We start from the raw sequence: 18,978 nt of genomic DNA, 5'->3' as shown, positions 1-18,978 counted from the left end.
ATGGTACCTTGCCATTTGCAACAACATGGATGGAACCAGACAGTATCATGCTAAATGAAATAAGTGGTTCACAGAAAGACAAATGACACATGATTTCACTATTTCACTCATATGTGAAATTTCAGAACAAAACAAAGAAAAAGAGAAAGAGACAGAGAGACAACCCCAAAACAGACTTTATGCATTTTTAGGCTCTAAACTATAGAGAACAAACTGATGGTTACAGCGGGTAGGGGGCCAGCATGAAATAGGTGATAGGGATTAAAGAGTACACTTGTTATGATCAGCACTAAGTAATGTATAGAGTTGCTGAATCTCTATATTATACATCTGAAGCTAAAATAACACTTTAACCATACTGGATTAAAATAAGAACTTAAAAAAAAAAATTGAAAAAACACTAAAAAATTTCCCATTTTGCTCAGCCATTCTCAATTTACACAGCAATTTTACATGCCAGAAAGCTGCATTTTTAATAAAAACTTTGAAAATCTGTATGATATCCAAAATGTATTAGTATACCGTATCTTGGATGGAATCCAAAAGTATTCAAATATCATACTGCCGAAAATAATTTCTGAGAAATTCATAGTTCTTATTCTTGACTTACAATATATGTCTTTTCCTGTCTCTACTCCTATTCACCTACCAAAAAGAGGACATGCATATTCATAAACAAGTCAGTTAGTGGTCTGATTTATGGCTAGGAGCAGCTTTTTGAAAGCTTTTCTTTCTTAAACCAAAGAAGAAAATTAATGCAATCTTAGCTATCAGTAGTCACAACTGATTTTTCTTCTTCAAAAATCTGCTTGTTTTTTCCACCGCACTACACTGTACATGATTGTACCAACATTGCAAGATCTTTTCAGTACAATGGCTTCTTGTATGAGGCACGGCACAGTTACTTGGCTCATTCACAATTCATTTGCTGTCCTGATAAATGCCACCACTAGTCAAAATTTCCCTGGTCACAACTTTTAAAATCTAGTATCACTGACCACATATTTATTCTAAATAGGGAAGAAAATACCTCTCAAAGACACTGTGGGGGAAACAGCAGGTAATCACCCTATAATAAGATGATACAAGATTAGGAAAATAAAGAAATAGCAAAGTCCAAGTATGAGTAGAGGGTTAAAATCATGCCTAATATGTAAGCAATAATTTTAAGAAAGTAATAAAACACACACAATGACCAATACAATATATTAGTAGATGCTAAATGAGTGAGCATATTCTTAATTAGGTTGTACAAATGCTGCATTAATAATTTATTCAATTCCTTATCCTACGTGGGCTTTTTTTCCCCTTTGAAAGCATTTCCTCCTATTTAAATCCCTTCTTGTTATATTCCAGTCTGAGGGAGTCTCAGTACTACCCACAAAGAAGTGGCAGAATTCCAGCAAATACATGAGAACAATGGGTGAGATCACAATTGCTATTAGGGAGATGCAAGGTCACTGCCCCAAACAGTACCCAGGCTGCTCAAGGGAGTGCCAGCTCATGGAAATCTGCTCTCACACAGGCCCAAGAAAGAAAGTTAAACTTAGAACAATCAAATGGAAGATATTAATAAGGCTCAGAGGAAAAGTGAGGAAATTGGGAAGGACTCTATTTAAACTTTATGTGAAGGAAGACTAAACAGTGGTATCTACAATTTGACTTACGATTGGTCCCTGGTCCCCAATATGTTCCTTTAATTTCAAGTTTTAAAACACTACCTAAGAGCTTCCTTTTGTTCACTTGCTGAATGGCAGGCCATCATTTAAACCAAAAATACTCCTGTGGGTGAGACAGAGAGCTACAGGAGAGGTGAAGAGAGCCCAGGCACGATGAGAGAGACCAATGTGCCATAGGATGTAGGAAGTGACTCTGGTGGTCAGAGTGACAGGATATTCAAGAGAATGTGTTAAAATAAAATTAAAAAAAGAGAGAGAGAATGTGTTAGAAGTTTATAGGTAAACATTGACAATAGTAGCCTTTAGTTTGCCATCTTTGGTGGCAGTTACTTGATAGTTGTGACTAAACAGTTTAGTGGCTTCAAGACATAAAAACAGGAGTAAGGGACAACGTAAATAAAGATGTTTATAAACGTACCAAAGGTTAAACTAAACAGACGAATGCTCAGAAACTACTGGAGTGCATTTACGATAGCAAAGAAGATAGATGTAGGGGCGCCTGGGTGGCTCAGTGGGTTAAGCCGCTGCCTTCGGCTCAGGTCATGATCTCAGGGTCCTGGGATCGAGCCCCGCATCGGGCTCTCTGCTCAGCGGGGAGCCTGCTTCCCTCTCTCTCTCTCTCTCTGCCTGCCTCTCCATCTACTTGTGATTTCTCTCTGTCAAATAAGTAAATAAAATCTTTAAAAAAAAAAAAAAAAGAAGATAGATGTGATTTCTCCTTAAAAAGTTACACATTTTAGGGGCAGCTGGGTGGCTCAGTAGGTTAAGCCTCTGCCTTTGGCTCAGGTCATGATCTCACAGTCCTGGGATCAAGCCCTGCATCGGGCTCTCTGCTCAGTGGGGAGCCTGCTTCCCCCTCTCTCTCTCTGCCTGCCTCTCTGCCTACTTGTGATCTCTGTCAAATAAATAAATAGAACCTTAACAAAAATTATACATTTTATGATTTTATATAGAAAATATATTTTATTTAATTACCTAGTAACTATTGTTCAGTGCTAACCAGGCACAGTAATAGTAAAATACATTTTCAACTTTATCTCATGAATGGAGCTAATATCCATATCCTATATTCTCTTAGGTGAATAGGATTTATCTGTCCTAGCATGTTTCAGTTGCATTCTTCATAACCTGCCTAAGTATCCGTTTTCCCAGTAGCCTCCATTATTCACCAAAAGGCTCAATTTCTAAAATGGAAAGACTCACTTTTCATACTTGAACAAACATTTACTGGGAACTGATGGTAGCCAAAAATTGTCTTAGTTGAGTGGGAGACAGAATGGCTAATATTGTGTCTGTCTTTGATGAAGTAGCTTATGTAGCAATCACCTACTGTTGTTAGATAGGATATATATATACGTATGTATATGTATATATATATATATATACATACGTATATATATATATATATACGTATGTATATATATATACGTATGTATATATACATATATACATACGTATATATATATACTATGTCATATATATATATACTACTATGTCATATATATGTGTATATACACACACACACACATACACACACACACACACATATATATATATATATACAGTATTTCCTGACATAGTAGATACCATAACTTTCCAAATACAACAAAATGTAGTTTTTAAATGAAATGTGAGGCCTACCCTAATATAAATAATCAGTTTTGTGGTTTTAAGTGCAGCACTGAAAAGAAATCTTCTATTCAAGGCATGAAATTAGGTTGAGGCAAAGAGCAGGAGGAAATATAAATAAACTTAGGTACTACCGTAGGTAAACAGATCAGAATGGGAGGCGTGCATAAACCCAAGTGTGAATAGAAAAATGTCATGCAGTCAGTGTGGGATGCTGAATAAAGTGCAGAAGACAAGCTTTCTCTGCTTTATAAAATTTTGATGAGAGCAGCATCTCAGATTGTAATGCTGGTTTAGTGAGACTGCACATAGAGTTATTGGCATCTGCTCTGACAGTCCCATTGCTCTACTATTGTGAAGTGAATGGGAACACTTCTGGTAGGAGCATGAAAATATATGTGCTCCCTTTTTACTGATTCCAGGGAACTGTATGCTTTGCTTCTCTTTGCTTTGTAATCTAAATGGGGCACTTCCTGGGAAGATGCAAAAAAAAAAAAAAAATTAAAAGGGAAGACTGACATGTCTGCTATGAATCAGCCTTATTATAAAAAGGTGTGTGTGGGGGGGTATTTGAGATGATAATCAGATCAGATCCAAAGAAGTAGTCTCTCCTAAAACAAAAGGTTGCAAGAAGCCTATTTCAAAAATGGATGTACCTCAATTTCTGAAATATGTCCTTATCTGCTGAGACTGAGCCTAAGCTTCCTACTAGAAATGTTTTCGTGTGAACTGCCTTCTGCCAAAGCATGCAGGACAGCACATGGTGCTCGTGTACACAACAGCCAGGCCACGCTGCTCAAGTCTTCTTTGTTGCCCTCTGCTTTGGGTCTTGTCTTGGGCAAGTTACTTAAAACCTCTGATGCTCAACTTTGCCATCTATAAAACAGGAATAATAATACCTGCTTATTTTATATACAGTGATCTTTTCAAAATATTTCCATATAAAAATTATGTTTTATTTAAGTGCAAAGTTAATTGTGAACCTGGCCAATGTTGGACATGTAGTAACTGCCTAGTTAATCACTGTTTATTGGTTAATTATAATATGCATATAACATGGTAATCCTATTCATGAAACTCCACTGACCAATATAAAAAGTATATTTTATTTATATATAAAACTATATATATTTATAAATATGTTCATATTTTGTATTAGTACATCATATAACATATATAAAATATATTTATATAAAATATATTTTTATAAAAAGTGTATATTAGACTAAAAATCACTACTGCTAATAATGCAACTCTTCATGGTTTCCCTTAAGATTTTAGGTAAAGATAATGCAAAGCCATAATGATTAACAAAATATTAGTATTGTTTCTTTATTTCTTTTTCTTATACTTAGTTTTAATTATTATGATTTTTAGTTGTATACATACTTTTTTAACCATGCAGGAATTTATAAATAAATGTTACCTATATAGAAGTGCACTGAAAGCACTGTTTCTAATAACTGTGGAAATGGCTAATCCATAAGACATAAAATCTAAACACTTAAGCTGGACCTCCAAGATTGGCCTGGCTTTTCTTAGCTACATCTAGCTTCTCATTCCTTACAGGAAAGTCTCTCAACGTGTGATTGATATGTGTACATCACACCAACACTCAATGAATCACTACTGATGCAAACCTCAGGGCCTTTGTTCTTGCTGTTCCTATTTCTCTTCCATTATCCTCCCCTCTCTCAGGCCTATCTACTGATCCTTAAACTTAGCAGCATTTCCTCCATGAGGCCATTTCTGATCCTATCAGCCTCCTTCCAGGAAGAACTTGCCTAGGTTATCACTTGTACAAACCCTCTCTATAGACATAAGATCACACATGTAATAATTTATTGCTTTTTTGTGTCACTCTTTCCATAGCAAAGTACAGGTCCTTGAGATTAGGGTCTCTGCTTTTATATTCTTTCAATCTATATATTCCAGTACGTAGAAAGTCTTGATGTCTTATACTTTGTTGAGCAGAAAAGTAAATAACTAAAGAAATGCATAATTAATTTGTTAATACATAATAGCAGTGACAGACATAGAAGTCATTCTCTGACTCTTGACACTGTACTCTAGTATAGCTGTTACATCCATCAGGGTCAGCAGAAAACAGATTGCAAAGTCACAAGGGTTAAATGAGAAGAGTTTAATAAAAGGATTATTAACAAGTATGGGTAGTGTTCAGAGAAATTACCGACAGACGGTGGAGCACCCTGGGGCTAGCAAGTCTGGGAAGATTATAACCCCAAAGTGGTAAGGGACCAAGGAAAAAGATTTTACCGAAATGTGATACACACCTAGAGTTGCAGGGCAGAGCTGCTTGAGAGGGGCCGTAGCCTTTTGTGAGAAGAACTCGGTCACCAGTTGACCCAAAAAGACAGGAATATATACTCAACTCCTCTCTTCCCACTTTCTTATAACCTGTTGCTGCCTCCTATGGGTAGCATCCAACCAGAAAGAAGAGAAGCAGGAAGCTTTTTTAAGGTACCGCTCTGGGACGAGCCTCATCTAGACACAGCACATCTAGAAGGCACACAGCAGCATCTAGAAGGGCTGAGTGGCTCTCTAAGCACAAATGCATTACCAGTGCCCAGCCAGCAATTCAGTTTGAGATGAGCAAAGCCATAAACCTCTGATAGCTATATACCATCTACAAAAGAAGGTGGGCACATGGACTCTATTTCTTCAGCCAGCCACCGCCAGCAGGAAGCTGGGGTGAGCTTATGAAAAACGATGGTGAGCCTCTGGCAGGCAAATCGACACTTTCAATGTTACAGAAAGTCTTTTAATCTAAAAGCCTGTTATTTATGCAAGAGAAGTAGTAATTTTATAAATGGATTCTGAATAACCTAAAAGTAATCAGTATTACTTTAAATAGTGGGCAATTTACTCCCTTCTTTTTGGTAAGGTTAGAATTAAGATTTGCAAGCTCAATGATTCCTTGGGTCGTCCTCTGGGAACGGGCCCCAGGAACTCCGCAGTACATGCTTGGAGAAAATACTGTGCCATTACTTTCAAGACTGAGAGCTGTCCTGTTCTATATTCGCTCTGATGCTTCCATTTGACCAGATTTCTAGAACATGTCAAAATTAATTAAATTTCTGCCAAGAAAGATACATGGGATTTCATATCCACAATTCTAGGTATGGTTTTGGTTCAGAGTTCTTAGGAATCACAAAATGTGTAAGGCTTTCAGAGATATTTTGACTCCCTCTTACCCCCACTCATCACTGACTCGCTTTACACATATTTATTCATGATAATAAAGTTTAGATGTCTTGTTCAACATCATGAAGCCATGGATATAAAGGTTTTCCTATTTTATTACTTATTTCTCGTAATTATCTATTACTTGTTGAATTATCTCTTGTGGAATCAGCCAGGTTTTTAGGGGTTGTACTGTTTTATTTATTTATTTTACTATTATAAAGTTAGTAGCTTTATGTTCACCTTAAAGGGAAAGATGGAGTAGTTGACAGCTCGTATTCTAAAGTAAACTAGGAGTTAGGCACAAAGAGAATGTGTCGAGAGGAAATACAATTTTATCTTAACAGATATAATTTTGAAGATGAAAGGGTATGCCAGAAAAGTATGAGTTTAGAAAAAAAAATGCAGAGAGCCTTCCGAGCATTACTCACTACTATCTAAAGTACTAAGACTGAATTTATAGAAAGACTTAAGAAGAAAAGACATAATTGATAACAAAATGATAGAAAAACACTCCAATGTGTCCATTTTTCTTGGGATACTAGACTATTCTTCTCTTCATATCTTAGCCAGTTGCCTTTTAAGAGGTTTTTTTTTTTTTTTTTAAAGAACAGTTTTAGATTTACAACAAAATTAAGAGGAAGGTATAGAGATTTCCCACACACTCTCTGTCCCACTTGCAGAACTTTCCCATTTCACATTTGAAATCATCACTCATTTGAAAGGTACATTTTTTACCGAGGATGCAGCTACACTTAAACACCATAATCAATCAAAATCTATGATTTAGATTATAGTTAACTTTGGGGTTGTATATTCTACCAGTTTGCATAAATATATAATGGCATATATCCGTCATGATAATATCCTTCAGACTATTTTTACTCCCCTAAAGCCATCCATGCACCCCCTATTCATTTCTCTCTCCTAACACCTGGTAACACTGTGTCGATATTGGGTGGATGAAAGTTTTCAGTTCCTTTGGGTAAATGTGTAGGGGTGTAATTGCTGGATGATATGGAAGTATGTTTGGTTTTATAAGAAGCCTCCAAACTGAAGTGGCTGTACCATTTTGCATTCTTACCAGCAATATTCATTCTTGTGGCTTCACAACCTCACCAGGATCTGGTATTGCCAGTGTTCTGCATTTTTGCTATTCTACCAGGTGTGTTTTGGTATCACATTGTTTTAATATGTATTTCCCTGATGACCTACAATGTGGAGCATTTCTTCATATGCTTATTTAGCAGCTGAATTTTGTCTTTGGTGAGGTTACAGTCCTTGATCCACTTTTTAATCAGGTTGTTTTATTGTTCTGTTTTAAGAGTTGTTTGTATATTTTGGATAACAGTCTTTAATCAGATGAGTCTTCTGCAAATATATTCTCAGTCTGTGGCTTGTCATTCTCTTGACATTGTCTTTTGCAGAGCAGAAGCATTTAATTTTAATGAAGCACAATTTATCAATTATTTCTTTCACAGATCATCTTTTGTGTTGTATCTAAAAAGGTATCATCATGCCCAAGGTCATCTACATTTTCTCTTATGTTACCTTCTATAAGTTTTACGGTAGTTTTGCCTTTTGTATTAGGTCTATGATGTATTTTGAGTTCATTTTTTGAAGGTTATTTAGGTCTGTGTCTAGACTTGTGTATGTGCATGTATTCACTTATTTCAGCACTGTTTGTGGAAGAAACTCTCGTTGCAAAATTATATTGTCTTTGTTCCTTTGTCAAAGGTCAGTTGACTGTATTTACGAGACCTAGTTGTTTTTTGCCCTTATATATTTGTGCCTAAAATAAATGTCTGCTTTATTGAGTTATCTAGAAACTGCATAGGTAGATGTGTGTTTTGTTTTTTTTTCTGTTTGTTTTTTGTTTTGGCTTAGCCAACAGAAATCTGTTTTAGATCCCAATTCTGTCTTATTCCCTCAGGAATGTACCAAGTGGAATTTCCCATACTTCCTGGCAGTGTTTCCACTGGATTTATAGTTACAATTAATTGCCTTTGTTAAGCAGCACAACAAAACAAGGCATATTCAAATGGAAGATACTTTCCAAAGTAGGCATGACTTTCACTAAATGTTTCTTGCATTATTTACAGCAGATTTTATAGTTCTTCCTGAAACATGTTATGTCTTTGATATGCAGATGCAGGACTTCATTTCAGGAAGAGGTGATCTGGGACAGCTAAACTTTCCAGAGGTGAGGGAGGCTCCTAGTAAAGCATTAAATCTCAGGCTTACGCTGTTGCAATTTAGAGACATCTGCCTCCTCTACCCCCTTTCTTCTTCACCTCACCTTTGACAGCTTCTCTCAGTCAGGAGACCTGGGAAGTTACATTCTGGCTGAATTACTCTCCAGCTACACTTCCGCTGTGATTCTGGGGTGAGGAACTGGCTCTTAAAGGACCTTCCTCCACATTCCCCGTAGTACGTCTGCGCTTTCCTCCCACCCATCCCCGATGGCCTTGAATGAGCCTTTCAGGATTGTAGCCCAATTACTATAAAGGAATCTCTTTCATGCCTCAAGTCCTAGATTTCTTCCCCTTTCATTTTTTTTTTTTTTTTAAACCATACATAGATGTGCTTCTTTTAATGGCATTTCTGGTGAGGGCAAGACAGTGGAATAAAACTACCTTTACTCTTTCATGTTCATTTAGAAATCGATTACTGGATTGGGCTGAATGTGTGTGTCCCCCCAAAATTCATATTTTGAAATCTGAACCCCTAATGTGATAGTATGAGAAGGTAGAGCCTTTGAGGGGGGATCAGGTCACAAGGTAAGCCCTCGTGTATGGATTAGTACCCTCATAAAGGAACCCTAGAGAGCTCTCTCGCACTCTGTGCCATGCAAGGGTACAAGGAAAAGCCAGGAGTCTACAACACAGAATAGAGTTTTCAGCAGACAGCGAATCTGCTGGCACCTTGATCTTGGACTTCTAAGCCTTTGGGACAATGAGAAATAAATAACTGTTGTTTTTAAGTCACTATTCAATGGTAATTTGTTATAAAAGCCCTGATACACACTTCACTGGCTAATAACTACACATTCCATACAGGGAAGTACCATGATTTAACTAGTCCTTTTATTGGTGGAATTTAGATTGTTTTGCTATATTAAATCATGCTACTGTGAGAGTTGTACATATTATCTAGAAGAAATTCATAATATCACTAACAAAGGTAATGTCCTTTTGACATTTTGATACATATTGCAAAATTATTTTTCAAATAGGTTGTATTAATTTTTGCCCCCCAAGAATATGTCTGCTTTCAATTCTTTAATATTAAATACTATTACTTTTTTTTAAAGATTTTATTTATTTATTTGACACAGAGAGAGAGAGATCACAAGTAGGCTGAGTTAGGCAGACAGAGAGGGGGAAGCAAGCTCCCCGCTGAGCAGAGAGTCCAAGCTGAGCAGAGAGCCCGATACAGGGCTCGATCCCAGGACCCTGAGATCATGACCTGAGCCAAAGGGAGAAGCTTTAACCCACTGAGCCACCCAGGCACCCCAATATGAAATACTATTATTAGTAAAATACCAAGTCTCAGACTTCTATCCTTAGAAGGACCTGCTTTCAGGGTTGGCCCTTGGCAGCATCTGGGAACTTAACTGGTAAACAGTTCTCTACACTGATAAAAAAATGTTCTCTAGGGGCACCTGGGTGGCTCAGTGGGTTAAGCCTCTCTTCAGCTCAGGTCATGATCCCAGGGTCTTGGGATCGAGCCCCACATCGGGCTCTCGGTTCAGTAGGGAGCCTGCTTCCTCCTCTCTCTCTGCCAGCCTCTCTGCCTTCTTGTGATCTCTGCCCAATAAATAAATAAAATATTTTTAAAAAATGTTCTCTAAATGAAAGAAAAAAAAATGTTCTCTAAATGAGAAAACTGCTCTAAATGATAAAGCAGTTCATTATGCTTAATTTGTTTGTATAAACAATGTGGTTTACAGTGAATATTTGCTTTCCTTCTGGGAGTTTGGGATTTTTGCATATGCTAGGCATATGCAAAACCCTAGGCATAGGGTTCCTATGTGATCAACCCTCTCCCCCAATAAAAGTTTGGAACCCTGAGACTCTAATAAACTACCCTAGCAGATAATGCGTTGCACAATTTGCTGCAACTCTTCATTGGAGGGATTAAGTCTAGGCTATGAATTTCCACCTGATGAGTACCCTGGAAGCTCCAAATTTCCAGGGGAACCTCATACCATTTCCTCCAGACTTCTCTGGCTACACATGTTTCTTTATGCTTTTGCTTTATATCCTTTCACTGTGATGAATCTCAGCCATAACTCTAACTATATGCTGAATCCTGTGAGTCCCTCTAGTGAATTATCAAAACTGGAGGCTATCTTAGTGATCCCTGACACATTATTAAACATTTTTATTTACTAATCTGATAGGTGAAAGTGGGATTAAACTTTTTTTGTATTTAATTGTGATTGAGGATTAGCATATTTTCCGTGAACTGAAACTATCCTTTGCTGATTTTAATCGATTTTAATTTTTAGAGCAGTTATAGGTTCACAGCAAAACTGAGGGCAAAGTACAGAGAGTTCCTATAAAACCCCTACCTTTGTATATTCAGAGCCTCCCGATCATCAACGTCACTCGCTAGATGGGACCTACGTTAATACATCATTATTACTCAGAGACCTTAGTTGACACCACAGTTAACTCTTGGCATTTGAAATTCTATGGCTCTGAGCAAAAGTACAAGGGCATATATCTATCACAATAACATACAGAGTCGTTTCATTGCCCTAAAAAAAAATCCTTTGTGTTCCCTCTGTTCATCTCTCCCACTACCTAAGCCCTGTCAACGCTACTATTCTTTTCACTGTCTCCAGGGTTTTGCCTTTTCCAGAATGCCATACAGTTGGAATCATACAGGATGTAGCCTTTTCTTTCACTTAGCATTTAATTTCTTCCATATTTTTCCATGGCTTGATAGGTCACTGTTGTTTTTTTTTTTAACACTGAATAATATTCCATTATCTGAATGTGCTACAGTTTATTGATTCATCTTTTGAAGGACCTCTTGGTTGCCTTCAAGTTTTGGCAATTAGGAATAAAGCTGTTATGTAAACGTCTCTGTGTAGATATTTGTGTGGATATAAGTTTTCAGTTCCTTTAGGTAAATATCACTGAGCACAATTGCTCATATGGTAAGCAGTGCGTTTAGTGTTGTAAGAAACTGCCAAGCTAGCTTACAAAACGGCTATAACCTCTTACTCTGCTTTCCCACCAGCAATGAACAAGCGTTCCTGTTTCATTCTCCCCAGAATTCAGTGTTGCCAGTGTTTTAGATTTTGGTAACTCTAACAGGTGTGTAATAGTATCTCTCTGTTGTTTTAATGTGTATTTCCCTGATGACCTATGATATAAAGTATATTTTCATATGCTTATTTGCCATTTGTAGATCCTCTTTGGTGAGGTGTGAAGGTCTTTGATGGAATTAAAAATCAGGCTTTTTTTTTTTTTTTTTTAAATCACTGAGTTTTAAGTTTTCAGTATATTTTGGATACCAGTCCTTGTATAATTTAGATTCCAGTCCTTTATCGCTCTAATCAGGTTGTTTTCTTATTGTTGAGTTTTAAGAGTTCTTTCTTTGTTTTGAATGCCAGTCCTTTATCACAAATATTTTCTACCAGAGTGTGACTAACCTTTTCATTTGTCTTGATCCTCTGTTTATTTTCAATTAGATTTTGATCTTTTTCTCAATATTATGACTGCTTATGTATTAAGAAAATGAGCTCTTTGCCAATTATATGCCCAAATATTTTTTCTCAGTTTGCTAACTTGGGTTTTAACTTCACTCATATTTTTCTTGAGCAAAATTTACTTTTCAAAAATATAATTACTACATGATCTCTGCATTCTGTACCCTCAAGGGTCCTTATTTAAGGTTTTAAAAATTTTACCTTTTCTTTTAATATTATAGAAACAAAATTTAAGTAATGAATATACACCAGGGCTTTGCTTTGGTATAACAAGTGTCAAAGGCATATGATTAGAGATAGATAGATAGATAGATATAGATATATAGATACAGATATAGTTATATATATATCTGTATCTTCTCATTCCTTTACATGGCAAAGCAACTGCCCCCCGAAAAAGCAAATTAATTAATTTCCCTCCAAATTGGAAATGTTCCTTCACCATAAACAACATTTTATAGGATTTTGCAGATCTTATTTCTAGACCCCATTTCGCTTGATCTGATTATTCATGTAAGAACATGAATTTGTTATTACTATTTTTATAGAATAAAATACATTTATCTTGGGACATTAGTGCTTTCTATTTTTACTTTTCAAAAATTTTGTGGTCTTTCTGATATGCTTATTTTTCCCTTATAAATTTTACAGTAACAATATTGGGACAACTGGTACAGACATACATCATTTTTATGTTTCTAAGTCTGGTGTTCTGTGCAGAACTTCTATAGTTAGGTGTATTTATAGATTTCTTTGTCTTTTTTAGTTTTTTAAAAAGTATTTTAAAAATTTTATTTAAATTCAAGTTAGTTAACATATAGTGTTTTATTACTTTCAGGGGTAGAATTTAGTGATTCATCAGTTGCATACAACACCCAGGGCTCATTACATCAAGTGCCCTCCTTAATGCCCATCACCCAGTTACCCCTCCCTCTCCAGCAACCCTCAGTTTGTTCCCTATGGTTAAGGGTCTCTATGGTCTACGGTCTTTTTAACTTTTGTAAGTGTAATATTTTAATCTTCTGTTTCCACCATTAATGTTTACCTAATTATTAAGCATCTAGGAAATATCTTGATTGTTTGATATTATTTTTGTGTCCATAACCCCATGGGTTATTTTAATGTTTTTATTTTCAATTGATTCTCTTGAGTTTTCCAGTGTACAGTTATAATATTGGGAAAAAATCTTAAGTTATCTACCTGCTTTCCAATTTTCATTTCTTTCTCTTTCAATTACATTAACTAGTACTTAGACATTAGCGTTAGCCAAGAGTGGAGTTAATGTGTTGTCCTCTCTAATTTTTGACAACAACACTAATGCTTTTAGAGTTTCACAGTTTCAGTATTGCTCTGGTTTTCAGTCTGAGGTCTCTATGTCTTTCCTTATAATAATAATTCTACACCATCTCTTCCATGAGGACATGATTGCAACCTCTTCTAGAAGAATATGACCCATGTGCCATTTCAATCTATGGGTTAAAGTATTAATTTCAGGAAAGTCTTCTATTACATGTTTGTTGGGGGGGGGTTGTTGTTATTTGCCTTTTCTGTTATAATTTTTCTGGTCCTATCTTCAAGAACATCATTTTCATATAATGATCTCCCTTGCTTGTTTCCATATCCATCATTTTTTTAAAAATGACGATTTACTTGGATGTTCTCAAATTGTTCTCTGTATCACTGACTCCTCTTTACAAGATATTTTCCCACATTTTATTGCTTCTAATGTAATTTCATTTCTTTTTCTTGTTTCTCATTCCTCCCCATTTCTTTTAGGAGCTCAGGCAAATCACGCATTTGACTAATGAGTTAAGATCATTCAATTTTCTTAGCTCTTCTTTCTGTTTTTGGCTCAGAAATGCCATATTTCCTTTACCATCTCTGGTTTCTTGGAGAACTGCTTGTCATTGCTTTCATATCAACTCTTGGCCTGGGGCAATATTCTACCTAAGTTTGGCTGAAACTTACAGCTTCATAGAAGAGTCCTATGTGTCATGGCATGTTACATGTAGGGATTAAGAATTCTCGTCTGCTGGTCATCAAATTTTAATCCCTCAACCCATCAATCCATTTCTTGGCAGTAATGGCATAGTGAGTTTCTTATTCAATCTTGCCCATCATGCCATCTGTTTTCCAACTCAAAGATGCTTCAATATCCCTTTCTTTTAACACAGACCATGCCATACAAAGAGACATCATTGCCTTGGCCCTCACGAAGTCCAGGCTACTCAGAGAGTTTGAGCATTTGCAGAAGTTGCAAAGATATAACAACCTCCTAAGTTTCTTCCTTCGGTTAGGTTTAATTTCACCACATTCTCTAAATCTCTGTCATTTGTGGTTTGAGACTCTATTTCCTATTGTCAAGAAAGAACAGACTTTTCATTTGTGTTTTTCATTATTATTGATTTCAGTCTGTTCGAAAGCAAAAAAGCAGGCCAGATCTATCATCTGAAACTTGGAAGTTCTCGCAGTAATTCTGCAACAGTTATATTTATTTGCCTGTGAACTGCTTCTCTAAGATTCTTAGGTTTATTTAGCTAAATTGATTCAGTCACTCTAACAGATGTTTTTAGCCCTATTAAATGATTTTTTTTTTTTTTTTTTTTACCCACTGACATGACAAAATTGCTTCTAAATCTGATATAAGGGGAAAGACTAAATTTGATCATCAAGTCTGTGATCTGTGGCTCTCTTCTTTGCTGGTGTTAACCATTTACTCTTTATTTCACTAGCTTCACTGACATGGTACAATGTTTGAGCAACACCTATGTCAAAATACCTGATTCTTACCTCTCTTCACTAAGCCTTTAACTGTCTTAATCATATGTATTTATCCATATATATTATTATATATAATTCTTAAATGCAAGAAATATTAGCAACCAACTTAAATTTTAATCTATACTCTAATAAGTTATATTAGGTTTATTTCGAATAGAATATAAGCACGTGACAGAAGATCTACAAATCTTTAAATGTGTTTGCTTATTTCAAACAACCAAATGGGAATATTAGGCTCTATGGCTCTATGCAGTGGTAGGTACTATCCTAATTACACTTTTAATTGAGTGGTCAACATTAAATTAAATGTCTACAGCATGTTAACTCAGTGACAACAGGAGACAACTCAAGTTGCCTTGGAGGCTCCTTTAATTACTTGGTGGGAGCCAAGTAACTAATATAATCATAATACTTGAGGAAAAGAGATGAGGAAATCACCAGGATGAGGATAGTCAGAAAAGAATAAAACAGGAATTGAAATGAAAACACACGTGATACACAATCACGGTGAACATACACACAGACATGAAAGCTTGAGTTGTAGGGAACCTGGAGGGTGAAGGCAGGAGATCAAGTAACCAACAATGAGACCAAGAAAAGAGTTGGACTGATGTTACTACGTGAAGAAAAAGCAGATTATTGTGTGGCTGAGAGAAAATACAACTGTGTAAGTACAAAGAGAGGAGGGACTAGCACATAACCTAAAAATGGTGACCGGAGCAACACTATGCTGAGAGAAATTATTGTCTAGACCAATCAATTGTTTATTTGTTTACTTATTTCTTTAAACTATATTCTTCACTAAAAAGGCTTTCAACCAGCTTTCAAAATCACTAGGCAAAATCACTAGGCAAGAATGAGTGAAGGAAAATCATGGTGCAAAAAAGATGAAGCAGTGGGGTATGTTAGTAAGCAACCTACTTGCCACACAGTCTAGTCATGCTCCCAGGAGCCAAACCAAACAGGCACATGTGATCTGTTTCAACATTTCCAGGGCCATAAGGAAAGCAATCCAGCTGCTCACCAGCAGCACACGGGTTGGGCCTTCAGTGAAATTTATCTTATGTGTTTTTAATCAAGAGAACAGACTGTGTGATGGAGTAGATGACACTTTCAATGTCATTTCTACAATAAAGATGATATAAAATTCTGAGTGATATTACCATAATTTCACTCAGTTCAGTCCAAATCGTAACTGCATAAATAGTTCAGAAAAACCAATTATGCAAATGATCCAGATAAGACACTCCCAGATGGTCTGGCTTATCCAAGAGCAAAATTTAGAATATCCAGAGAACATCATATCCTTTAGATAATCCTCAATGAATAATCCTCACTGAATATTTTCACAACAAGTAAATCACACATGAGAAAGTCTTTCATAATATAGTCATTATTTACCCAGAGATCACTTGACAAATAATTTCTGTGTAGAACATGAGCCAATTAATTACATGTTTTCTAAACCAGACTACTCATGATTAAATAATGTCTACTTACCTTAGTTTCTTCTGGTTCCCCCCCCCCTCCTTTTTTTTCCTCTAGGGAGATTTATTCCATTTTATAAAAACGTGAAAGAGAATTATTCTTAGGTATAGCTCCCTGGGTTGTTGTTTAGATTTTGTTTATAGGGTAACGTTGAAAATGCTATAAACTTGGAGATGTGCTTCGTTCTCACTAAAATAAGTATCTGACATCAAAATCCCTAGCTTCTAAGTAGGGATTCTTTTTCCCCCATTGTAGGTGGAAACTCTAGCTTCTAAGTAGGTTTTCTTTTTCCCCCATTGTAGGTGGAAACAGCACGACTGACCTAAAGAAGTAGTACCATCTCGTGGAGAAGAGCTCATGCTACAGATCTTTGACAGGAACATTTAAATGAACTCTAGGAGTACAATGTCTAACCAGGAGCAGAACAGAAAGGAGGTCAGGAAACCCACGAAAGCTTAAGTGTCTTAAAGTAGATCACGTTACACTTGGGGGTAGCTCATTCTAGATTACGCACATATGAGTCTCCAGACTTAGGACAGCAGAGTCTTAAGTACTCTGTAGCCCACGCCTTTACAGAGAGATACCCCAGTTAAATGGCTATAAAACGTTACCTCAAATCAGCAGCTTTCCCCGTCTTGTTAGTACACATAACCTCTCTGGTCTGATATCCAATCTGGATGTCCCAGTATTTGTTCTCTTGCCGGTTCTGTCTATTTCTGTTTCTCTTTTTCTTAATAAGTTCACGGGCTTCTGGATCCTTCACTCCTTTGCCTCGGTCCTTTTCCCGCTCTTTATTCTTTCCACGTCTCCTTGCTTGTCTCACTTGTCTTGAGTGGGGCATCGAGCACGAGCTCCAGGGACCCACGTGCAAGCTGTACATGTTGTCTTCCTCTTCACAGGGGCTGGACTGGCACACCTGAAACTCTGTCAAGTTTGGGCAGCCAGAACCTCCAAACTGGGGGGGTGCTACCACGTGACGCGTCCGGTGCTGGAGCCCACTGCCGCACGTCTTGGAGCACTCAGACCAGGCAGAAAACTCTGACACGATGCAGTCTTGCTGGCAGGGGATGAGGCAGGCCTGTTCCAGGAGAGGTTTGGGCTCGAAGTACTCACAAATGATATCCTCTGCAGGGATGTCCTTCTCTTTCTGGATGCACATTATCTCTCTCACCTGAATGCCTTCCTCCCCCTTAATGCACTCAAGGGGTTTCTCTAGGCTTTTGGAAATCACGGGCTGACACTGATTCCAGGGTCCCAGGCTCCAGTCATACAACTCTTTGTGCCAGTCACATACTTTGAAACAGATCTGCTGGTTACTGGGTCTCTCGGCCGGCTTACAGTTAGTATGTAACGTCGTCCAGCCTTCCACGTGAGCACACCACACGGCCCGGGTCTGAATGCCTCCTGGCCCACATTCATCTCCCATGCACCGGCCCCACGGTCCTGAAAAATGAGACAAGAGTCAACAGTGCCATTGGAAGAAAGCCATAAGTTATTTCACTTTCCAGAAAGGCATCTCAAGATCTAGTACATTAACTTCCCTGAAGTGTTATAAAGTAGGTCTCTGCACACGAGTGTCGGAAAGTAATGATGTGCACTCAGTATTTTTGCAAAAGGAGAAGTGTGTCAGAGAGTCTATATAAGGTAACCACTGGGACAAGTTCATTTTGGGTCCTTTTGGGTCTTTTCTTAATTAATTTTAAATAGAGAACCCTTGCTCATAAAGGACACCAGAAATCAGCAGCAGTGAAAACACAGGACCCCCGCCTTGTAAGCATCGAATCCATGTCAGCAGCAGGCTAACGGAGTGGCCCCCTGGGCATGGAGACTGTGCACATATGAGTCTCCGGACTTAGGACAGCAGAGTCTTAAGTACTCTGTAGCCCATGGCTACTGTGCTTAAACAAAACCACAATCTTCATTTCCCACTCTAGGCACAGAATATAAAGGTACATTTATATTGGATCATCAAGTTAGCAGCAAGCTAAATGCCATTAGGTCTAAATTTCAAAATACAAGTGTCTTTCAGAGTCTAAATCCCAGATGCAATTCAGGAGAATTCCTTAATATTTTATTGTTTTTCCAGTATTTGATACTAATTATGAGAGCTGACTAATGAATCAGATTAGGACTATTAAGAAACTAGGCTTTTTAAAGTTTTTATTTAAATTCCATTTAGTTAATATAGAGTGTAATATTAGTTTCAGGAGTGCAGTTTAGTGATTCAATACTTACATATAATACTTGGTGATCATCATAACAAGTACACTCCTTAATCCTTATCACCTGTTTAACCCATCCCCCCCATCGACCCCCTTTGTGGTAAGCATCAGTTTGTTCTCTAGAGTTAAGAATCTGTTTCTTGGTTTGCCTCTCTCTCTCTCTCTCTCCTTTTCCTTATGCTCATTTGTTTTGTTTCTTAATTCTACATATGAATGAAATAATACAGTATTTGTCCTTTTCTGACTTATT

General features: G+C 37.1%; 1 protein-coding gene across 1 annotated transcript in view; it reads right to left on the bottom strand.

The window, feature by feature from the left end:
- The window catches only part of THSD7A (thrombospondin type 1 domain containing 7A), a 469,954-nt gene that overhangs the window by 257,082 nt on the left and 193,894 nt on the right, over positions 1-18,978 (bottom strand). Inside the window, exon 2 of the mRNA XM_059396774.1 lies at positions 17,118-17,949. Coding sequence (XP_059252757.1) covers positions 17,118-17,949 — 832 coding nt within the window. The remainder of the gene's footprint in view (positions 1-17,117; positions 17,950-18,978) is intronic.

This window comes from Mustela nigripes, chromosome 4 (genome assembly GCF_022355385.1).
Source record: "Mustela nigripes isolate SB6536 chromosome 4, MUSNIG.SB6536, whole genome shotgun sequence".
Lineage (NCBI taxonomy): Eukaryota > Metazoa > Chordata > Mammalia > Carnivora > Mustelidae > Mustela > Mustela nigripes.
This window is presented reverse-complemented; position numbering and strand designations above follow the sequence as displayed.